The 24,883-nt window shown below is 38.5% G+C and overlaps 2 protein-coding genes across 3 annotated transcripts in view; both read right to left on the reverse strand.

Annotated features, from left to right (window-relative positions):
- Window positions 1-24,883, reverse strand: part of LOC127422577 (cytoplasmic dynein 2 heavy chain 1) — a 143,621-nt gene that overhangs the window by 27,026 nt on the left and 91,712 nt on the right. Inside the window, exons 70-78 of the mRNA XM_051666214.1 lie at window positions 23,684-23,827; window positions 23,493-23,582; window positions 18,991-19,056; window positions 18,685-18,735; window positions 18,513-18,590; window positions 15,565-15,696; window positions 15,393-15,465; window positions 2,323-2,483; window positions 1,216-1,341 (exon numbers count right to left, since the gene is read on the reverse strand). Coding sequence (XP_051522174.1) covers window positions 1,216-1,341; window positions 2,323-2,483; window positions 15,393-15,465; window positions 15,565-15,696; window positions 18,513-18,590; window positions 18,685-18,735; window positions 18,991-19,056; window positions 23,493-23,582; window positions 23,684-23,827 — 921 coding nt within the window. The remainder of the gene's footprint in view (window positions 1-1,215; window positions 1,342-2,322; window positions 2,484-15,392; window positions 15,466-15,564; window positions 15,697-18,512; window positions 18,591-18,684; window positions 18,736-18,990; window positions 19,057-23,492; window positions 23,583-23,683; window positions 23,828-24,883) is intronic.
- On the reverse strand, window positions 6,984-8,691 carry LOC127422625 (uncharacterized). 2 transcript variants are annotated; one of them, XR_007894202.1, is made up of 2 exons: window positions 7,535-7,724; window positions 6,984-7,468 (listed from the first exon to the last, which is right to left on the reverse strand). XR_007894202.1 is itself a non-coding variant. In XM_051666373.1 (2 exons), exons 1-2 carry the CDS (start codon window positions 8,634-8,636, stop codon window positions 7,462-7,464), a joined length of 681 nt encoding a protein of 226 aa, XP_051522333.1. In that variant the 5' UTR covers window positions 8,637-8,691; the 3' UTR covers window positions 6,984-7,461. The 2 variants fall into 2 exon arrangements, 1 of the variants encoding a protein (XP_051522333.1); XM_051666373.1 differs by lacking the exon at window positions 7,535-7,724 and adding an exon at window positions 7,963-8,691.

The following is a 24,883-nucleotide window of genomic DNA, read 5'->3' on the forward strand; positions in this document are numbered from 1 at the left end:
ACTGTATAGACAGACAGACGGATGGACAGACAGAAAGACAGATAGATGGCAGTACATATACTGTATAGACAGACAGACAGACAGATGGACAGACAGATAGATGGTCGGAGAGACGGATGGATGGACAGACAGATAGATAGTAGGAGAGAAGGATGGACAGACAGATAGCTAGACAGTCGGAGAGACGGACGGACGGACGGATAGATGGAAGGACAGACAGATAGATAGCCGGAGAGACGGATGGACAGACAGATAGCTAGACAGTCGGAGAGACGGACGGACGGATAGATGGAAGGACAGACAGATAGATAGTCGGAGAGACGGATGGACGGACAGACAGATAGATAGTCGGAGAGAAGGATGGACAGACAGATAGCTAGACAGTCGGAGAGACGGATGGACAGACAGACAGATAGATAGCCGGAGAGACGGATGGACAGACAGATAGCTAGACAGTCGGAGAGACGGACGGACGGATAGATGGAAGGACAGACAGATAGATAGCCGGAGAGACGGACAGACAGACAGATAGATAGTCGGAGAAGATGGACAAGCAGACAGATAGATATTTGGAGAGATGGACAGACAGACAGATAGATAGCCGGAGAGATGGACAGACAGAGAGATAGATAGCCAGAGAGACGGACAGACAGACAGTTGGAGAGACGGACGGACAGATAGAGAGATAGCCAGAGACAGACGGACAGACAGACAAACAGTTGGAGAGATGGATGGACAGATTAATAGATAGCCAGAGAGACAGACAGATAGATAGATAGACAGAGAGACGGACAGACAGACAGTTGGAGTGACGGACGGACAGATAGATAGCCAGAGAGACGGACGGACAGACAGACAGACAGATAGTCGGACAGACAGACAGACAGATAGATAGCCGCAGAGATGGAAGGATGGACAAACAGACAGATAGAGAGACGGACGGACAGACAGACAGATAGAGAGACGGACAGACAGACAGTCAGAGAGATGGACGGACAGACAGACAAACAGATAGAGAGATGGACAGACAGATAGATAGACAGTCGGAGAGATGGACGGACAGACAGTCAGATAGAGAGATGGATGGACAGACAAACTGATAGAGAGATGGATGGACAGACAGACAGATGGTCAGAGAGATGGACAGACAGACAGACAGAAAGATAGATAGATTGATAAATAGATAGACTGACAGACAGATGATGTATTCCTGACCTTTTCCAGTAGGGGGAGCCACGCTGTGACAAGGTGCAGGTTTTTCAAGCACAGCCATTCACCGGAGTGCACACACTCTCTGAGCATCTGCAGAGCAACATCAGCCTGACCCTGACCCATCGCCACCTAAACACACACACAATCATGACAATCTGCACTAATTTACCTACACAAAATGTTGTCCTTTACTGCATATCAGATTGTAAACAGTTGCAGTTCTACAATCTGATTGGATGTGCCATGTCAGTAGCTATTAAAAAATATTATAAAAAGTTATCATAAAGTGGCTTACTGCTTTATTCCACTAACCACCACCAAACAAACAATGAGTTCTTTCTATCATATATGTGTGTTTATAGTCTAAGATGTGTGCGTGTGTCAAGGCTGTCAAGTTAAAATTTGGAACACGAAAATGTGTTGAATTTAAGATAAAAAACACATTTAAATGCTAAAACTGTGCATTCGAATTTTGGCTGTGCCAAGCAATGACAATGACTTCAGACCAATAATGTCCTTGCGCTAAAAAAGCTAGATGCAGTGCAATAAATAGACTTTACCAGAATGCACATCTCAAGACGTGTTTTTAAATGTTGAGGTTCTTGACACAGCATTTTAAAAAACGCAGTGCTCCAGCACAATACACTGAAAAAACAGCAAAACAACACAACGGTCAAAGTGGTCCATCTAGCGCGTATACATGAAAAACAATTGAAAATGTGCGAATTAACGCAAAAAAGTGTTCGGTGTGACAGGCCCCTAAGGTCATTGGCCTTTGCGTCTTGCTCCCATAGGAGGAATGAGTTCAATTTGGAAAAGCACGTTTTGAAATCCCTGCATTCTTTTCCATTCTGTCACCCTCTTTTTAGTTTAGAGCTAGGTATATTATTCATTGTGCCCTCTTGTGGACTTAAGAGACCATATAAAATTAAAAATCTAGATGTCTTTTAGGTTTTTTCCCCTAAATGAAAAAATGTCTGAATATAATTCGAACTTTGGTAATATTTTAGTGAAAATTTTGAAATTAGTATCTCAGCCCTATTGACAGCTCTAGTGTGTGTGTGTGTGTGTGTGTGTGTGTGTGTGTGTGTGTGTGTGTGTGTGTTTGACCTCGTGGTAGTTTTCTCTGCCCACAATCTGACTGGCGAGTTCCAGCAGCTCTTGAGATGGATCAGCACCAGCAGAGATGATCAGTAAGACAGGTTCAGTCTCCAGTGTCTCTCCAAACAAACGCTTCAGATTCAGTGGTGGAGGAGACAGCTCCCTCATTCCTACAGACAAACAGGCAGACAGACAGAATCAGACAGACAGATCACAGGTGGAGAGATGTTGTCCTCTTGCATTGGTTCTAGGTAAAGACAGACAGACAGGTAGAAAAACAGACAGGCAAGCCGACGGATACTTAATCTTGTTTGGGATATTGGGTTGCATTAGCAGTCAGACATAATACTTTATAGTGTATGATATTGTGATGCATCACAATGTATTGAACCGTGACATGTTTTAAATCATGAGGCAGTTGGTGAAACCCAGCTCTACACAACACACATGCTCAGCTATCTAAACAGGGACATTCAGTAAAGCTAACTATAATTACTATAAACTAACCCTACTTTTTTTTTGCATTTTTTAAATCTTTTTAATTAACCTCTTAAACTCTATGGATCCGCTGGCAGGTCCAAAGTCACGAAAATAGTTTACACTTAAAACGTCAAAGTCTCCGTTTACAGAAGTCAGGCATATGAGGTATCAATTGAAAGCTTAGAATCTGAACTTTTCAGAGACAACCATCACTTCTGTTACTTAAAATAACGCCCCCCCCCCCAGAAGTAATGGGGTAGAAATATTTATATGAAAATAAAAGTCCTTCACATAGCACCTAAATGGACAAGTCATATATCAAATGAAAGCTCTCATTCTCAGGATTGTACAGTACAGTTTATTTTGTTGCCATAATACCACATTTCAAAAGATTTTCAAAAGAATCACAAAGTTAAATACGATTTCCGTAAGTCATCAAATACAAACATCTCTTTTATGCTCCAATAACTGCTACTGAAAGCCCCAAGTAGCCGAAAATGTTATATCTGCTTTAACCTTAGGGAGTTTTCTAAAAAATGAGCCATTTTTTACGTTTACTTGCTTTGCTGAATAATCCAGTTATTTCTTAGATGTCCAGAACAAAATATGCCATCCAGAAGGAAAAGCATGCTAAACAAATCCCCAGAAAAATATGTTTAATATTACTGACACATTTTTTTTATACAATTAGCCAAATACATTTAAACTCAATTCCTGACATTTAATCGTAGAAAACATTCCCTGTCTTAGGTCAGTTAGGATCACTACTTTATTTTAAGAATGTGAAATGTCAGAATAATAGTAGAGAGAATGATTTATTTCAGCTTTTATTTCTTTCATCACATTCCCAGTGGGTCAGAAGTTTACATACACTTTGTTAGTATTTGGTAGCATTGCCTTTAAATTGTTTAACTTGGGTCAAATGTTTTGGGTAGCCTTCCAGAAGCTTCTCACAATAAGTTGCTGGAATTTTGTCCCATTCCTCCAGACAGAACTGGTGTAACTGAGTCAGGTTTGTAGGCCTCCTTGCTCGCACACACTTTTTCAGTTCTGCCCACACATTTCCTATCGGATTGAGGTCAGGGCTTTGGGATGGCCACTCCAATACCTTGACTTTGTTGTCCTTAAGCCATTTTGCCACAACTTTGGAGGTATGCTTGGGGTCATTGTCCATTTGGAAGACCCATTTGCGACGAGCTTTAACTTCCTGGCTGATGTCTTGAGATGTTGCTTCAATATATCCACATAATTTTCCTTCCTCATGATGCCATCTATTTTGTGAAGTGCACCAGTCCCTCCTGCAGCAAAGCAAGCCCACAACATGATGCTGCCACCCCCATGCTTCACGGTTGGGATGGTGTTCTTCGGCTTGCAAGTCTCACCTGTTTTCCTCCAAACATAACGATGGTCATTATGGCCAAACAGTTCAATTTTTGTTTCATCAGACCAGAGGACATTTCACCAAAAAGAAAGATCTTTGTCCTCATGTGCACTTGCACATTGTAATCTGGCTTTTTATGGCAGTTTTGGAGAATTGGCTTCTTCCTTGCTGAGCAGTCTTTCAGGTTATGTCGATATAGGACTAATTTTACTGTGGATATAGATACTTGTCTACCTGTTTCCTCCAGCATCTTCACAAGGTCCTTTGCTGTTTTTCTGGGATTGATTTGCACTTTTCGCACCAAACTACATTTATTTCTTGGAGACAGAATACGTCTCCTTCCTGAGTGGTATGATGGCTGTGTGGTCACATGGTGTTTATACTTGCATACTATTGTTTGTACAGATGAACGTGGTACCTTCAGGCATTTGGAAATTGCTCCCAAGGATGAACCAGACTTGACACAATTTTTTTTTCTGAGGTCTTGGCTGATTTCTTTTGATTATCTCATAATGTCAAGAAAAGAGGCACTGAGTTTGAAGGTAGACCTTAAAATACATCCACAGGTTCACCTCCAATTCAGTACACCTCCTATCAGAAGCAAAGTGACTAATTGTCTAAAGACATGACATAATTTTCTGGAATTTTCCAAGCTGCTTAAAGGCACAGTTAACTTAATGTTTGTAAACTTCTGACCCACTGGAATTGCCAATTAAAAGTGAAACAATCTGTCTGAAAACAATTGTTGGAAAAATGACTCATGTCATGCACAAAATAGATGTCCTAAACGACTAATATGAAATCTGTGGAGTGGTTAAAAAACTGTATGTCATCACAAAGGGCAGAATCTCAGCTTTCTAATGACACCTAGACTAAACTTCTAATCCACACAGAGGCCGAGATATTCAATGAAATAACAAGGGTGTTGCTTGAACTGAAAATTAGACTAAATGTCTATGGACGAGCACATGTTTGAGTGCTAAAATGCGTTAGAGCGCCACCTACATTTCAGATCTGTATATTGTGATGGAATGTAATAGAGGAAAATAAATTCTAGTGCTTGCTGCCATCAAGTGGAATAAAAACACTTCTCAACGTGAGGTAGAGTGAACAGAACCAGAATTACATGTTTACAAAGTTAGGACAACAACAAAACAATATATATATATATATATATATATATATATATATATATATATATATATATATATATATATATATACAGATTTTTTTCAAAAACTTTGTTTATCATAAGATTATAAACACAAACTATATTATTTATGAATAATTGGAGTCTTTTTTTATTTGGGGGGGTTCTTGGCCAATTTTTTGCAGTTAGTCCACAGTATGTATGAATGTTGAGGTTTTAAATTTGAGTGTAAAAAATTGTGAGCGGCAGTCCAAAAATGCATCAGAGTATAAGGGGTTGGTTTTTAATGTATGGATACATTTTCCAATTGAGGATATTCCAAAATGTCCAATAAGGGAGGTTTTGCCTGATTTTGCCTCACTTCTGTGTACAAATTTGTCCCCAAACTATAGCTAAGTACACACACACACAATGCGGCACGTCGTTTTCATTCCAGTCATGCTCTACGCTCTTGTGAGGGGACAGAATATCTTTGTGTCCTTACATTGCCATTTCCATAGCAACCACAAAAACAGGCCAGCGGAAAGCTATTCCATTCGACAGAGCAATTTTTACCTGGACAGAACACACACACACATCTTTCACCTCAGACGGCCGATCAGGGCCATAACAGCCGCTAAATGACTCTGAAGCTTAGCGTCGCTCGTAAGAGGATTACAAACAAAGATCCATTAGCATTTTGAGTTAGCGTACACACAGTGATTTAGTGCTAGACATCAAACTCTCCACTAACAGAAACACACACAGTTCACTCAGTTTCTCTCTTGCATACTCTGAGGAACACCGTTAAGATGCTGAAAGCATCTGAAACTCTTTCAGTGGAGTCCAAAATGAACATTCGCCAAGTCCCAAATGAGAGTTAAAACTGGCTTTGGCAAGTAAATAAAAACAGAGTAACTGGCCAATTGGATGGTAACATTTAAAAAATTGGAGTATAAGAATGATAGTTGAACCATCATTGACATAAGTGAATCAAATCAAAGAGATACAACCAATCAACTGAAGAAAAAATCAGTGACTGTTGCCAAGGATGTAAGAAAGAGCTGTTCAAAATGTATTCAGTGAAGCTGTCTACACTTAATGGGGCAAATTCTTTTAAAGATACATTTTCCCAATTCAACTGCCACCCAACAATGGCCATTCAAAATTAGCTGTGTATTCTGACTAAATACAATATTGTGCAAGCAACATATATGTCACAAAAAATTAGATGACTTATTTTGGCCAAATTTTTGGAGGGCTCTTAACAATCTATACGTTTACAAGCACTTTAAATGTTTGATTTCTGTCAGAATAAAGCAAGAATTCGTCTTTTGAAAATGTCATGTAAACGCTTTGGTCCGACTGAAACTGTACTAGCTCATTTTTGTGATGTCGGACTAACAGATCTAGATAATGTGATTGTAGCATGTATACACGTTAATAGGACGACAATTAGACTTCCCATTGTGTGCATGCTCCAAAAGACAGAGGTGACATGTAACATGTATTTAACCAGGTATATTTGTTGTCCTGCCTTCAAATATTCGATTATGCATTGTGTCAAGTGCAGTGTCAATCGCGTCAACATAATTACTGATGAAAATGTTCATTGACGAAGGGTTTTTTGATTTTGACAATGATAACAAAGATGAGACAAAAAAGATTAAAAATTGCTGATAAAAATATGACAAGAAAAAATAATATTGAAAGGTTCCGCTTGAGCTGTGTGAGCTGAACACCTGTATAATGAACTTTATAAATGAGTTAATTTCCTCACTTAAACACATCCTATATACAGTGCATTCAGAAAGTATTCAGACCTTCATTTTTTTCACATTTTATGTTGCAGCCTTATGCTAAAATGCTTTAAATTATCATTTTTTTCACATCAATCTTCACTCCATACCCCATAATAACAAAGCAAAAACCAGATTTTTGATAATTTTGCAAATTTATTAAAAAGAAAAAACTGAAATATCACAAACAGTAATAACCCTGGTTGTAATGACACAAGTGTCACTTAATTTAGTCTGTCAAATTTTTGTTACGTTTATATTGACAAATTGTTTTTCTTAGTTGTGAAGCTTAAAATATTGATGTTGTGTTTATGGTTACAATTTTCAGATTCATTCGGACTTGACTCGGTCTCTGCCTGTTATGGACTCGGTCTCGACTCGGACTCTGCCTGTTATGGACTCGGTCTTGACTCAGACTCTGCCTGTTATGACTCGGTCTTCATGACTCGGACTCTGCCTGTTATGGACTCGGACTCGACTCGATCTCTGCCTGTTATGGACTCGGACTCGACTCGATCTCTGCCTGTTATGGACTTGGTCTTGACTCAGACTCTGCCTGTTATGGACTCGGACTTGACTCGGACTCTGCCTGTTATGGACTCGGACTTGACTCGGACTCTGCTCTGCCTGTTATGGACTCGGACTCTGCCTGTTATGGACTCGGTCTTCATGACTCGGACTCTGCCTGTTATGGACTCGGACTCGACTCGGACTCTGCCTGTTACGGACTCGGTCTTGACTCGGACTCTGCCTGTTATGGACTCGGTCTTGACTCGGACTCTGCCTGTTATGGACTCGGACTCGACTTGGACTCTGCCTATTACGGACTCGGTCTTGACTCGGACTCTGCCTGTTATGACTCGGTCTTCATGACTCGGACTCTGCCTGTTATGGACTCGGACTCGACTCGGACTCTGCCTGTTACGGACTCGGTCTTGACTCGGACTCTGCCTGTTATGGACTCGGTCTTGACTCGGACTCTGCCTGTTATGGACTCGGACTCGACTTGGACTCTGCCTGTTACGGACTCGGTCTTGACTCGGACTCTGCCTGTTATGGACTCGGTCTTGACTCGGACTCTGCCTGTTATGGACTCGGACTCGACTTGGACTCTGCCTGTTACGGACTCGGTCTTGACTCGGACTCTGCCTGTTATGGACTCGGTCTTCATGACTCGGTCTCTGCCTGTTATGGACTCGGACTTGACTCGGTCTCTGCCTGTTATGGACTCAGACTCGACTCGGACTCTGCCTGTTACGGACTCGACTCGGACTCTGCCTGTTACGGACTCGGTCTCGACTCGGACTCTGCCTGTTACGGACTCGGTCTCGACTCGGACTCTGCCTGTTACGGACTCGGTCTCGACTGGGACTCTGCCTGTTATGGACTCAGTCTTCATGACTCGGTCTCTGCCTGTTATGGACTCGGACTCGACTTGGACTCTGCCTGTTACGGACTCGGTCTTGACTCGGACTCTGCCTGTTATGGACTCGGTCTTGACTCGGACTCTGCCTGTTATGGACTCGGTCTTCATGACTCGGTCTCTGCCTGTTATGGACTCGGACTCGACTCGGACTCTGCCTGTTACGGACTCGACTCGGACTCTGCCTGTTACGGACTCGGTCTCGACTCGGACTCTGCCCGTTACGGACTCGGTCTCGACTCGGACTCTGCCTGTTACGGACTCGGTCTTGAGTCTAACTCGGCTCCTTTTGGACTCGGACTTGACTAAGGTGGACTCAAACCCAACACTAATTTTCACACAGTGTTTACAGTTTTCATGAAAATGTACCTATATATAATATCTTACTTGTAGTTGTCTCTGTATTTTAACAAAGTAGTTTATACTACGCATTTTTCTAAATATTTAAGTATTTGGTTCAAGTTTGGTTTGTTACAGTTTTTGTCATTTTGCACATTATCCTAAACTAAAATATTATATTTTTATCTAAACTGACTAAAATAAAAAAACTGTGAAAAGTAACACTGGTCATGTATATATATGCACAGACAGATGAAGACTGCAGCTCGACTATGCAAAAAAATGAAATAAAAAAATGCTGTAGCTACATTATAACTGCGCATGTAAATGTATTGAGTATGAAATAGACTCGTATTTTTCCCTGTAAGCTACTAGGAGTTAATATACAGTGACAAGTCATATGACATCTATAGCTCAAGTGATTGACTCAAAAAAATCTTTCTAAAACAGAGTACCCATGAAGCAAAAATGACTACATGCCACTGCATGCGCCAGCTGAGCAACTACTATTGAGATTAATGTGAATGTTAATGGATAAAGAACTGAAGGTACATAAGACTTCATGAGAGTGGCATAATGTTAAATTTGGATCTTTCGAGTCACTGAGGGTTGCCTTCAGCATTTGCATGAGGAGACAGACGCTGATGTGACTCATATTTCGAATCGCAGAGGAATAAGCTCAAAGTAATTGTTTGGGACATGGCGGTGGCAGTGGAAAAGGTCTACTTCTATCAGAGTCCATGCTCAGACGTATTTAAAGATTTAACACTGTGTAAGACCAAGTTCAGCTTTAATTTATAATGACAGCATTAGAGTTAATGGCAGTGGAATGGGCATTACTATTCATGGGGAATGTTATTCCTTATTTTAGCATACTAATAATTATAGCGCTGTGAACCAAACCCATCAAATCACACCGTCTAGGGTCTGTGCGCTGGCACAACCAATCAGAGTGAGCCGAGTGATGCAGTGTCTTTAGCCAAGGAGCCTTCACATTTACAGCTCATTTACCACAAGACCAACACGAGGAAAGCAGGAAAAAACAAATGAGAAATTAAAGATACCATCAGTAGAGAGAGAGAGACAATGATAGAGATAAAGAAAGACCTCTGCGTGGTGCGTGAAGGGTGACTGACGCCGTAAGGTGTTGTGAGTGGTGGAAATCATCCCATAAGAGGATGGCAGACACAGCAGCTCTGTTACAAAACCTAGTGAGCTGCATACAATAGGCAGCATTTTAAAGCAATAGTTTGCTAAAAATGTAAATTCTTTCTTCATTTGCTCACCCTCATGTTGTTCCAAACTTGTATGACTTTCTATCTTCTGTGGAACAAAAAAGTAGATTCAAAAGAACTGAATCATAAGAGTAATTAATTCGGGAATCGGATGACACTGGTCGTGCTGTATATTTTGTGCTGTAGATTCAAAGGAACCGGCTCATATGAGTTATTTGATTGGGAATCACACTACACTGGTTGGGCTGTATGTTTCATGCCACAGAATCAAATGAACCTACTTATAAGAGTCATTCATTCAGGAATTGGAAAACCCTGGTAGCGCTGTGTTTTGCGCTATAGATTCAAATGAACTGGCTCATAAGAGTCATTCATTCGGGCATTGGACTACACTGGTCACACTGTATTTTTCACGCAACTGATTCAAAGGAACTGGTTTATACGAGTCATTTGTTTGGGAATCAGACGACACTGGATTCGTTGTATGTTTCACCCAATAGATTCAAATGTACCGACTCGTTAGAGTCATTCATTCAGGAATCGGGAGACCCTGGTAGCGCTGTATTTTGCGCTATAGATTCAAATGAAACGGCTCATAAGAGTAATTTCATTGGGAATTGGAATACACTGGTTGCGCTGTATGTTTTGCACAATTGATTCAATGGAACTGGTTTATTAGAGTCATTAGTTCAGGCATCGGACGACACTGGTTTTGCTGCATGTTTCACGCTATAGATTCAACTGAACTGACTCATAGGAGTAATTCGTTCAGGAATCGGAAGACACCAGTAACACTGTGTTTTGCACTATAGATTCAAATGAATTGGCTCATAAAAGTAATTCATTCGGGAATAGGATGACACTGGCCGCAATGTATGTTTTGCGCTGTAGATTAAAATCAACTGGCTCATTAGAGTCATTTGATTGGGAATCGGACTACACTGGTAACGCTGTATGTTTCGCGCTATAGATTCAACTGAACCGACTCATAAGAGTCATTCGTTCAGGAATCGGAAGACACTGGTAGCGCTGTGTGTTTCGCGCTATATGTTAAAAAGAAGCGACCCATAAGAGTCATTCGATTGGGAATCCGACGACACTGGTCACTCTGTGTTTCACCCACTCCTATTCTGACATCATCACAGCCAATGTCATCAAAACACACAGAGAATCCGACTCTTTCTTTACTCTGTGAAGAGATGGACACTAATCACAATGCATACATAATATCAGAGCATCTTTGTGTTAAAAAAAATCTATATATAACAGTTCCTAGCTTCGTTAATTTCCTCACCCTCTCTCCTCTGGTGTGTCGTGAATCAATAGTGTTTGGAAAAATTAATTACCACGTATACTGGAAACGCTAATCACAAGCTAACTGATGGTTCACCCTTGGACTAAATGTCTTGCATACTAAACTACGGCTGCTGACAAACAAGCCATTTATTTGTTAATTAGGCAATTAATTTTACTGAATGTGGATGTGGAAATGCTGGTGACGGCAAAAGTGCTGTATTGTCAGTAATGAGACCTGCGAGTGTGTGTGTGAGAAAGGTAGGGCAGCAGACAGTGCAAGAGTGTTTGAAATTGAGAAGGCTGATTTCCACACAGGGCTGATTTGTGGTTTTAAAGCTCTGCTGATTCCAGGACTCTAAAGTTACACATTACCCACCATGACCTCAACAGAGAGAGAGTTTAATGCCAGCTGAATTCAGCAGAAACAGTAAACCATCCAGTCGCATTTGACATACTGTTTTCAACCTTCTATAATCTGGAATAGCCCATTTCTTCATCACTGTTAGTGTTACATGTCGTATTGTACTGTCATTTTACCTCCACTGTGTGATTTTAAACTGCTGTATGCTATTTAATGTTTAAATCATACTACAGTTTCACCTCTGTTCATTATAAAATTATACCTGCTTTAATTCACAGCAATCATTAGATATGATAACAAAGCACAAAACTCACAAGAACAAATAAATTGAAATCAATTTAGACGAGAAGAGACAACTTTAGATGGGAAAGTCGTTTAAGAGTGAAGGTTAGACAGTGAAGTGTGTGTGTGTTGTTTTACTATATTTGTGAGGCCAAAATTTGTAAAGTAAGGATAAAAATGTGTGCGCCAATACCGATATCTGATTATTTAGAACAACATCTACTGACACCAATAGTTTGGGGCAGGGTCCGAAATTAACGAGGGCTTTGGGAAAATGCCACCGAAAATTACTAAAATGACCACTAAGTAAAAAAATGTGTGGGCAAAAAATACCCACATAATGACAGATACATGTCTTAATTTTGTATTAATTTTGATTTGTATTAATTTTCTATGATTAGAAAAGTTGTGCCCTCATCAAGGTAAAAAATGCCCCTGAAAATTAAATTCAGGGGCCAAATATTGCCCCTTACTCGAAAATGTAAGTTCTGAATTTATGATACTATGCTTCAAATAACTGATAATTAATTAATTACCAGGGTTGTTTTTTTTAAACTGGGGTCCGGGGACACCCAGGGGGCCACAAGGGGGTGCCCGTAAAACATTTCAGAGAAATTATAATAAAATATTACTTGGCATTATTACTGTTTGATTTTGAAATAATTAGTTTAATAACAGTTATTTTATTGTATTGACAGCGACTGTAAGAAAAGAAAAAACAGATACATATAAATTAGCATATAACCTCATACAGTATATTACGAAAAAAATCTTATTTGTAAGAAATAAGGGTTGTAATTCACTATTCTCTGTAAAGCTGCTTTAAACATTGTTTTTATTATTTTATTGTATACTCTTACAAATGTATTTATATAGCACTTTTTACAATAAATATAAATACTTTATATATATATTTATTTTATTTTTTTATTTTTTTTATTGAAAAATGTTTCTCTGCTTAATAAGATGTACATTTTTCCAGATCATATTTTTATAATTTATTTTAAAAGCCAATTAATTAATTTAGCAAACAAGAAGTCTTTATAATATCAAGTTTACTACTTTTCTCACACAGGGAATCCCTCGCAAAGGGATTATCATATTTGGTGGTACTTGGGTAAGGGAAAAAGTTTGAAAACCCCTGAATTATACAAACATTGAAAGACATCATCTCCACATGTCTTCCATGTTTCAAAGTAACTGGTCTCAGTTATAAAGAAAACACTGATCCTAAAAGCACATTATTAACTCCCATTGACATTCTTAATTCACATTAACTGTTAGGTTCACACTAAATTGGTAAGATTTCTTAATTTTAGGAACGTTCTTAACTCTCATTTACTGAATTCTGTACAGAGTTCCCACTCTTTTCAAGGCACAGTTTTCCAGGACATTTAATGTGCCCAACAAGTGTAATATTTAAGCAAAAACACACGTGTCCATTTAAACTGTGCTTTTATTTTGTAGTTTCTGTGTGTTTTTGATGGTAGTTTCTCACCTCCAGAAAAGCAGTTCGCTACATGGCCCAGTGTGATTATTAATCCCCGTAAAGCTGTGATTTAAATAAATAAATACATAGTCTGCATGTGCTGCACACTTCAGAGTGATCTGCTCTCTGTCATCTCACACACAAGAGTGCGTGTGATGGGGGGCCTGGGTAGCTTAACAAGTAAAGACGCTGACTACCACACCTGGAGTCGCGAGTTCGAATCCAGGGCGTGCTGAGTGACTCCAGCCAGGTCTCCTAAGCAACCAAATTGGCCCAGTTGCTAGGGTGGGTAGAGTCACGTTGAGTTAACCTCCTTGTGGTCGCTATAATGTGGTTCTTGCTCTCGGTGGGGCGTGTGGTGAGTTGTGCGTGGATGCCGTGGAGAATACCGTGAAGCCTCCTCACAAGCTACGTCTCCGCGGTAATGCGCTCAACAAGTCACGTGATAAGATGCGCGGATTGACAGTTTCAGACACGGAGGCAACTGAGATTCATCCTACGCCACCACGAGGATTTAGAGCGCAGTGGGAATTGGTTATGCCAAATTGGTGATAAAAAGGGGGAGTGCGTGTGATGATCATGAAGTGGCCGTCTCTACACATTAATTTTGAAGTGTGCACCACTTGCAGAATATTTATTTAATTAAATCACAGATTTTTGCAGTTTAATTATCACACAAGGACATATGGCAATTTTAATTTGATTATTGTGCATTCAAACATGAATTTTTGTCCAAATATGTCATATTACATGACATTCTGCGTTTTATAGCTAATGCCATTTTTATGACTAAATTCCATGATTCATTCCATGTTTTCCGCATACTACATCAGGTAACCACTGTATAAGCGGACTCCGATTGTTGAATTATTGAACATTAATTCGCATCTCGAGGGTGAAGGCCGAATCACCACGCTACCATCTTAGGGTGTGAATTTATTTAAATAAAATCAATGGTCCGACCGTCAAATGCTTTTGTGGTTAACATCAATGTTGGAACGAAAAAATCGTATTTTGTTCTATATCAATACTTAAACTATTTTGTCAGAGCAAAGCAGAGATAACAGCAGATAGTGTGTAACAGGGATTCGTTCATGACATTTGTTTCACAATGCGCAGCCGCCGGCAGTGACAAAATTATACAAATGTGTTTTTCCAGGACAAATCATTATTTTCCAGGACATTTAGGTATTTTTCTAATTTTCCATGACTTTTCCATGACTGGAAAACTGCACTGCAAAATTCCAGGTTTTCCAGGACGTGTGGGAACCCTGTGTGAATGATGAAGCTTGTCCTCTGCATTAGCTTTTGTTTTGCTTTAAAGTAATATCAGCAAGTTTGTGTGAGGTTTAGGTTTAAAGATAGAGTTACAGTCTAGCAGAGAAAGGTCCTCACATATACAGCCTCAAATGTCTATGTGTGTGAGTTGAAGGTAAAAGAGATGAATGTTGTGTTAATTCAGGTTTTAATTGAGTCTCAATACAAGCACCCTAAAGAGCATCAATCTGCACTAATTATGTGTGTGTTTGTGTGTCTGGTTACACACTCGGCTAATTTGAAAGTTATAAGCTGATGACTAAACCTAAATCAATAGCCTTTTATCGACTGTACAAAACACACACACAGTTCTGAGTCAGGTATATTTATAATATATGGGAAGGTTAAGTCTCACTCTATGGATCATAATTAAACTCAAGAGAAAAGCTTGACACAAACTGATGACAAAGAGTGAGATGCAGCCTTCAGATAGTATATTATACAGAGCTATGTGTGTGTTCTGTACTAAAGGCATATTTGTATCTGGCTATGTTTAGAACAGCATACTGCTCATATGATTTGTGCAGAAACCATCTACGTTAGCTTACCCAAAGCTTGAGATGCAAACACTGCCATTGCACTCTGCAACCTATCCGGCCGTAATGCCTGAACTATCAACACCTGAAAGAGAAAGAGACGGAGAGAGACACTTGTTGGAATCTAAGCGGCTGGTTCTAATATTTTTTTTGATTGGGTGTGTGCTGTTGATTGACAGCTGACCTGCTGAAAGAGAGAGATCTTCTTGGCAATGGGAGGCGGGATTTCCTGTTCGCAGCAGGAACTGCGTGAGAATGCAAGCCAGAGGTCTGCATCATTCAGACACAGAGACTGATATAACATTGGAAATGTGTTCTGGAGAGAGAGACAGATGAGGATACTGTATTAGTCAACATAACTGTAGTCTCGGCTTTATGGACCGTCGGATGCATATTGCACAAATAAATGGCAAAAACATTGTAAAATCGCAAGCTGCAATCTGATTTGCTGACTTTACATAACATCCAGGAGTCAAGAGTGCACAGGTCAAAGTCATGAGAGGCACTTCTGAAGAGGAATTAATCACCTGATTTGAAAAAGTTCATGTTATAAAATTGTGATATTCAGGTTTATTTGAGACACTTACTATAGTAGCAAGTTAGCAAAATAATGTGAAACTCATTACACACATTTTCAGCTGATTTCTTTGGTTTTGTGTGTATAAGCATGAATGGAGACAGCTATAGCCGTATTTGAATGAACTTTATTGCTTTCCGGACAGTGTTAAACAAAAATGTTTATTGACAAAGAGTTTTTTAATTTTGTCAATAATCCAGTAATGGTATGTTGGGGATTTCCACACTTATTACGCTATTATTTCAGGAGCTCACGATATCAGGACAGTTTTATCAGTTTGTTTAATCTTACATATCAAACATATTCATCTTTAATGCTCGATACATGTTTAACCCTTTTGTTTTGTTGTTTTGTTCTAACAAATGTTGTGTTCCCGGTCAAAAATGACCGGCCCACTAAGATAGTTTATAAATCTCTCATATTGCATATATTATCACAAGATATTGCATTAGATCTTTTTATCATCTTCTTTAATAGTAATTATGACAGGTTTTGTACTCCTTTTTTTGAACATATTTTATAAAAAATATATTTTTATTGATAGATGGATTTATAGAACTGAGCTCATTACAGGCTAGCAGTGGGCACTCCCTGTGAAAAAAATTTATATAAAAAAAAAATATATATATATATATATATATATATATATAATTACATAATAAATGAATGACCACTTGCTTGATCTGAAAAAAATCGCTGTCGTTTTAAAGCTTAGAATCAGGACTTTACAATGCATATAGCTGATCCCACCAATTTTTAAAGAAGCAAAATGTAACATTGACATCAAGAGTTTAAAATGGGTACTGCAGTCCAAATTAAAAAATATTGGAGAGAGTTGTCTCCCCCGCCCCCTCCTCCCCAGACTCAAAGCTCATGCGGTTTCCAGGTTGAGGACACGCAACAGGAACGAGCAAACTGACAGTGGCAAGCGATGAGCCTTACACTGTAAGTTGATCAGCTAATGTATACGTTTGCAATGTTTTTATTGTTTGCAAATTATAAACCAGCTCATGTGGAGTTTTTTTTATATCTCTGTCAATGTTAGCTTAATGTATTGCTGGCTTCCATGGCTGCAGCGTGCTGTGTTTGCCCGCTAACTTGTTTCAAATCTGGCAACCCTGGGTTTCGAAATACTATTGGGAAATGGGCAGTGGGCGGGATCACACAGGCCAAAACACAAACAGACATTCCGGCCCGGAACGGACATTTCAAAGTAGAATATACTGGCTGTAGCATTGTTTTCAGAGAAGCCAGTATTTCAAATTAGCACGTTTCCTAAATCTCTGATAACATATTATGATGACTTTATGCCTTAGTACAGTAAATATATTACAGATTGCACCTTTAAATAATGCTTTTTTATTTCATTCTCATCATTTGCAAATTTGTTATCACAACAATTATATTCAGAGTTGGTAAAAATATAAAAAAGATGAGATAGCCATGTGTTATATATCATTGAAAAGGTCTCGATTTGTAGAATGTAATGAGCAAATTTGTCGACAAAAATTATGACATTTGTGTTAAACTTTCTAGAGGTCATGATTTATTTGATTTTTTAATTATTATTATTATCATGTTTACATTTACAGTTGTATTTATGATCTAATTTGTATTGGTATTTTTCCACCTGTTGCAAAAGGGGCCGGTGGAAGAAGTTGGACAGAGTAAAATGTTTGGATTTAGGGAGGTGGTTATACATGATTTTTTGATGGCTTCCTTATTTTGATTATATTTTTGTTTCATTTGAAGTGTAATTTAAATTTAGGAATATTTTTGGTTTAATTCTCTAGTGTTTCAATAAATGAATACAATTTTTAAAGCAAAATCGACCGGAAGAAGTGAAGTGCATGCAAAAATCCACAGATCAACACGATTAATTACACTTACATTCTCTAACATTTAACAAAGCCTACATCCAAGTCCTGATGAGAACCACATTTCCATGCGTATAAAAGGATTGTGTCACTGTCATAGAAATATGCCTGACATTCAACAAGGATGCACAAAAGAACGTTAAGTCCATATTTCTATTCTTCTAATTCATTGCATACAGTCCATTTAAACTACCAACTTCTTATGAATGTGCTGTCTTTGTTTACATCACTGGTGCTTGAGGGAATGGACTATATAATAGTATGCAGATGGTGCAATGATTGGAGAAGAACCTCCGAATTCAATTCTCGACTTGGCTCACGCAATTTCGCCAAACACACTTGCGCCAAGACTTGCAAGAAAATACCAAAACTTAATGGCCATACTCACTGACTTGACATATGACATATCGCATAGTGCTGCGCTTAGCACTTACGCTCTTAAAATAGGGCCCCTTCACTAAATTTAAAGACAAAAGACAAAAAAACATAACTAATATAAAAAAACTGTGGAACTTATCACTCAGATTTCAGATTTACCCACCCTTAAATGTCATGTAAAAACAAAACAAACTGTGGTCAGTCTCTTCTGTGCTAAGTGGTCGGTTTTTGTTCAGAATAAGCTTTAATGTGGATCAGACATTGTGCTGATTAGTCAAAAGTCTGACTCTGCATCACTACCTTGAGCAGGGCCACTGCGTTCAGTCTCTCCTGATCAATCCAAGATGGAAACTGTTCTCGGAAAGACTTTTGGGAGTCCTGAAGAAAGACAGACAGAGTTTATACAACTGAGGGAGAGGAGACTATAATTATTTCATAGAAAAAAACATGAGAGAAAGAGAGAGATTCGTACCGTCTTACGAACCATGTCTCCAACTATCAGCCCAGTGAAAACATCCCATTCCTGAATTAAACACAGTCATCAGACCACCACAAACACACAGCAGAGTTTAAGTTTTATTATGATGATAAATAACACAACATTTGTCATGTCAAAGTGGCTGCAGTTGAGCTGTCATCAACCCAAAACAGAAATGTCATCATGCAGTTTATAAACACAAGCGAGAAAGAGATTTTTCATGCATTAATGTGCATTTGTCTATTTGAGAAAGAGAAGACAGGAGAAAAATAGATGGTGTGTGTGTGTGTGTGCACTCACGTTCTCCTGGAACAGTTCTGGGTTCATTCCCTTCACAAAGTGCAGAGCAAACATTAATTGATCAGCCTGTAATTAGACACACAGATCATTCACCTTATTAAACATCCTGATTGAGATCAATTTAGATGAGAATGTGAGTGAAGTCATCAGCTGTTTGGGTAAAATGATGGATCCTCTAATTGAAAAATACAAATCACTCTTTTAAGCAGAGCAAATGTATAAATATGGAGATGTATATCAAATATTGTCAAAAGGCTGAAAAATATCTACATGTCATTTTCTGTCTATATCACCCAGCACTATGTGTGTGTTACTGTAGCTCAGCTGGTAGAGCATGGCGATATGACAACATATACTGTGGCGATGAGTTTTCTATATTGTGTATATCGCGCTTTGTCAATATCCATGTGTGTGGCGTGCATCTATCAGTGGGCAGAATTTCACATAAGACTGAGAGAACTGAAGAAACATGGACAGAGATTTTCAGGCATAGAACATTTCGGCAAATTCAAGGACATTGATTTTACGTTCAGCACTTCATAAGCGCTAAATATGCTTCTCGTCTTCTCACGCGCATCTGTGTTTCACGTGAGTGTCACGTGTGCTATCTTTGGAGCACGCAAGAGCCTACGAGTCCAGCAGGCTTCCCGATATTTGTGCTCCAGTGACAGGAGATCGTAGAGCGGGATCACGCTACTCAATCTGGCCTCTCTCAATATCGCGGTGCAGACCACAAAACTTACATGACCCATCTGAACCTTATTTAAAACCAAGTTGAATGTTTTTTTTTCTTTGACTGTTTGTCAAGTTCCAAATAAAGAGAAAAGTATCTCAAATTATTTATAAAGTATTCAATTCACTGACTGAATTTTCCAGATATAGGCATTACAATATGGTTATTTAATATAAAGCAATTTTTATTGATTTTCCAGAAAAAAATGTACTGTGTCGTGATATACAGTTATTGGCATATAAAATTAATCATATCGTGATATAAGATTTGGTCATATCTCTCATCCCTAGCACTAGCAATGCCAAGGTTATGGGTTTGACTCCCAGGAAATGCTATACTTGATACAAAGGGATGGATTGGCCATCGGGAGAGGCAGGACTTTTCCCAGTGGGCCAATGGGCTGCTGGCTCACCCATGCACATTATGGCATGAAAATAAAAAATAAAAAAGATTTAAAAATAGCCAATTAAACTAAATATATCCAATTAAAATGTCAAATTATTATTGTACAATATATTTAATTTTGAAAATAAAAAAACGCAAGAGTCCTGAAATTCCCGGTAAAATGTAGTCTCCCAATCTGACCCTGCTGATACATGGTTTACACCCCTTTTAACCAATGAATTTCCAAGACTTTTTCCAGTTGTTCATGATGACTAAGGATTTGTAGAGTTCACTATATAGAGATTGCTCTCACAAAGAGCCATTTATAGCAGATCAAATCTTCAAGAGTTGAGCACAATTAGAAATATGACATTTCTATGACTTTTTTGTGATTTTTAAAGATGTTATAATTTCCACAACTTTCCCAGGCCAGGGTAGGGGCACCAGCTGTGCGTAAGTTCTCACGTAAGTTGGGACGTCAAGTTCACACTAAGGGCTTAGTAACTACTAGTTAGTTTGTAACTAAGTCAGTGCTTAATTTGGTTGCACCACCTGTTCTTAAGGCAAGACTTAACTAGTAGGTTGTAAGCTCTCTGTAAGAAATGCGTAGTCGCATAATATGATGTTTACCTGTATTGATCCAATAAACAGCCTTCATATTTGTACATACAAGTGTTAAAAAGCTGTTGGGCCTCATGTGTTCAGATAGAAGACAAAGGCAGGCCTAACAGTCATAAAAACATAACTCAAGCCCCCACCTTCTAAGTCGTAAATTTTACTGATAAAAATCGCACCAAAATCAAACAAAGAGAGTCCAAAACAGACTACAGATCCATGAAGCCTTGCTCACTATAGGATCGAGCTCTCAACTCCTATTGGATGAGGCACACAGCAGAACGTCCCTCAAACATGACATCATCAGGACTTCAAATAATTCTGAAATGCTTAAAGATTTAGCTTCCAGCGACTTAGTTCACCGAATACGGACGTAGCTTTTTGCTGCTCTCCGGTGCAACCTCGTGGCACAAGGGAGTAATGTCCGACTTGAAACTGTAGCCATACAATCTCCATCTCGCTGGACGAGTTGAGATTACTCTGTGTTCAACCAAACACTCTAACGGATCCGAAGGAGACCGCCGAGCAATTCGCATCTTCATCCGTTGGCCTACAGAAGTGAAGAGATTAAAGATTTCTCTTCCCTCTTCAATCAAGTCAACATTTCTGAGTTCTCCGCCAGCCCGCTGAGAATCAACAGCCGTACCGCCTGCCGACAATCAACAGCCGTACCGCCCGCTGACAGAGCGAGGAAACGGCCTCCCGTCATCACCCGAGCCTCAAGGAACCGGGTCAAAGTTAAAGGATGGAGGAAAACACATCCTACCTGTGTCCTCATGCGATTCAAGTAAGAGGTTTACGTCTGGGCAGAGATAGAATATTATAGCGTGTTATTCTTGTGTTTCAAGGTTTTTGCTTGTACAGTTTACGGACCGCCATGTCCGCTCATTATTAATACTCAGGGTATTAATTATCACAAATTTTTTTTGCTGTATTGTGGTCCAACCAAATTGGATTGTTGTGCATTTTCGCCATCGCGGGTGAGACAGAAACTGAGTTCATCCATTAGAGTCAAATAACGCAGGACTTTTACGAGCCCCGCTCGTAAAACCGCGTCTCTGAGTGATGAACACGTCTGCTTTATCTCCAGCTATCGCGAAATCAGCTTTCAGGCTCTCACTTAATAATCTCTCTCTCTCTCTCTCTCTCTCTCTCTCACTAACCACACTGACACACACACACAGTCACACACACACCTTATGTGTTATAGGATTATTTTATTTCCATATCTAATCATATCACTGTTTAGTTTGTAGTTGTAAGTCGGAAGTTTATTGACTGCATTGTATTAATTATTAGTTGATATTACTGCATAAATAAACTTTGTTTATATTACAAAGAGAAGTGTTTAAGGTTTGTTTTGCATACGCCTGTGTCATGCTGATGGGATGTCAGTGCTCGGATTCAAGCCTTCATTCATTGTTTTTTTTCCCCGAAAATCGATATTCTTCGGATGCCGATTTTCCTAAGGAAACAATCTAATATTGAGACTGTTTTAATATTCGGTTATTAGTCCCTAATTCTAGGGTGGTGCCCCGTCAATGTTAATCCTTATTAATATTCTATTGATTTTTGATAATTGATAATGATCTTTGATTGAATTTGAATGATCAATAAGCTAGTGTTAATTTTAATTAATGTTTCATCGATGTTAACAATTAACGACTATCTTTGATAATTGTTGATTTAAAGGATTAAAAAAAGACTAACATTGATTCTCATCAATGTTCTATTGATTTTAATAACTAGTAATTATCTTTGATAATTATTAATTATTGCTAATAACCAAACTTGCTCCTAAACGTAGCACACTACATTTACTGGAGCCCCATATGAGGTTTTAATGAGTTAGATCCAATTAATTAATTTAAATATTGATTAATAACTACAGAAATAATTATTAATTATTTCTGATAGTAACACTGATCTAAACAACAAGTAAAGCCCTACAAAGCCATGAATTTCAGTTTTATCTCGTTATGGTTAATGTTCACACCTTGTTTGCTCACGTAACTGTCAGCTGTAATAAATTAAATCCCCATTAAGATATGATACATAATAAAAGTAGCTACATTTGATAAATAGTATATTTGCTCTGTGTAAATAACAATAAATAGGAACCGTATCTAAAATAAATAAGGGGTGATAAATAAATACTAATACAACAGGCTGGAAAAATAGACATTTATTCATTTTAATATCTTCTATATTTTGTATATGTTGAAACTTGACACCGGGCGACGCATCCTAAAAACTGCACCGTTAGATCTGTTTCATGATGAAGAGCCACTTAAAAGTGCGTTTTTTTCCCTCTCTCGTAAATGTCAACGAGTGTAAATGCCAACACCATCATATATGTCGAAATGATTGATGCCTGTCACGCAAAACATGAGCTCAGCGATGTCATTAAATGAGTCTGCTTTTTTATTCCATCCGTTACTCCTGGTCAGAGTCTTCCGTAAATATTTAGTTTATACGTAGGGTTACGTCCTACCTAAGTTTAATGGTGCAGTGCTCAAATATTTAGTAGTGCGTAAATTGTGACTTAGCGCCCATTTATGCCACAACTAAGCTAAGTTGTAACATATGTATAGCTGGTGCAACCGGCCCCTGGAAACCACAATTGTAAAATTCCCTGATATTTCCAGGTTTATCATGACTGTGGGAACACTGCTTATAAAGTGAATACTTTAAATGCACTAGAAGAAACTTTGGATAAGACATACAGTATACCAAATGCATAAATGTTAAACTAAATATAAATAATTACCTTGAAGAGTGAGCGGCAGATATATTCATACACCATGTTCTTCAGACTGGTCTCCAATGTGGAAATTCTCACATCTGTACTCTCACTTTCCTGCATCCCATAAACACATGACAAACACACACACACTTACTGTTCACCCGTACAGTTTCACTGATTGTGGAGCAGACACAAACTGTGTGTTTTAGTGTCACCTGTTTAGTCTGCAGCGCTCTGTTGAAGAGACGTAGGAATGACACCAAACTGAATCTGTACATGTTATTAATCTTGGACAGATCCATAATGACAAAATACATTTTACTGGCCGTCTCAGCTAACGGCAGGTACGCATCCCTCTCCTAAAGAGAGAGAGAGAGAGAGAGACTGATGTTATACTGGGGCCCTCTGCTGTCTGATTCGTTCATTCACTAATTTAAGACTCTTCACACTATCTCTTTTAATTTCACACTAGTAATTTTGACTTCTTTCAGCCCTGTGTTATTGAGTCCTGCTCCAAAGATATATAGTTTCAAACAAAGCGGTGCTAGAGCAAGTTGTTTTGCAACAGACAACCAATTAAAGCTGCCTCAATGCTTGCCTCATTAAACATTAATGAGTTGTTTAAAAGTGTTTCTTGAAAGTAAAGTTTTCACACTCTTAAAAATGTACATTTGTCTCCTAACAATGTCCAACAGTGTATGTACATGAATCACAGGAGATTTATGTTATTGCTGTCATGAAAATTCAGTAAAAAATGACATTTTTAATGTTTTTGAAATAAAATGACCGACTCCTTTGTCTCGCTAGGGCTCATTTCAAAGCTAACATTTTATGAATCCCAAATACACACAATTAAATAATATTTTCACACTTTTCACGTTATGACAAAATTACAGCTTGATTGGAAATGACGGCCAATTAAAAAAAAGTGATATTTCCTTCATATTTCATCTTAAGCATGCTCTTCACTGACACTTGTCCACTTGGTTCTCAAGTACACTAACTTTTGAAAAAACTTTATTAAAGGCAAAATTGTTTTGTGTGGTGGAAATGACACCACAACTGCGGGACAGTCGCAATTGTTGAAAAATTGACACACAATACATTTTGAAATGGTTTATGTTTATTTCACTCTTTGTTTAGATTATCATAGTTTTTAAACGTGTAATAATTAGTATTTTTATCATGGATTTGTTAACTATTGAAAGTCTGGCTCTGGGACAAGACTAAAACAGTCCAATCTATACATAAAAGACATTTGAAAAGTACCGAAAATAAACGATGGTAAAAAGTTTCTAATTCAGTTTCAATGAGACATTCATATATAACAAAGAAAAAAGTTGAAATCTGTTATTTTTCAACCCCTGGGGAAAGTTGAAGAAACTTGAACGTGCTGTGTTCAGTTTCACCAGTTA

This window comes from Myxocyprinus asiaticus, chromosome 31, assembly GCF_019703515.2.
Source record: "Myxocyprinus asiaticus isolate MX2 ecotype Aquarium Trade chromosome 31, UBuf_Myxa_2, whole genome shotgun sequence".
Lineage (NCBI taxonomy): Eukaryota > Metazoa > Chordata > Actinopteri > Cypriniformes > Catostomidae > Myxocyprinus > Myxocyprinus asiaticus.

Excerpts from the sequence above, each read along its gene's own strand:
- LOC127422625 (XM_051666373.1), bottom strand. The coding sequence starts at position 8,636 with ATGAAGACCGAGTCCATAACAGGCAGAGTCCGAGTCAAGACCGAGTCC.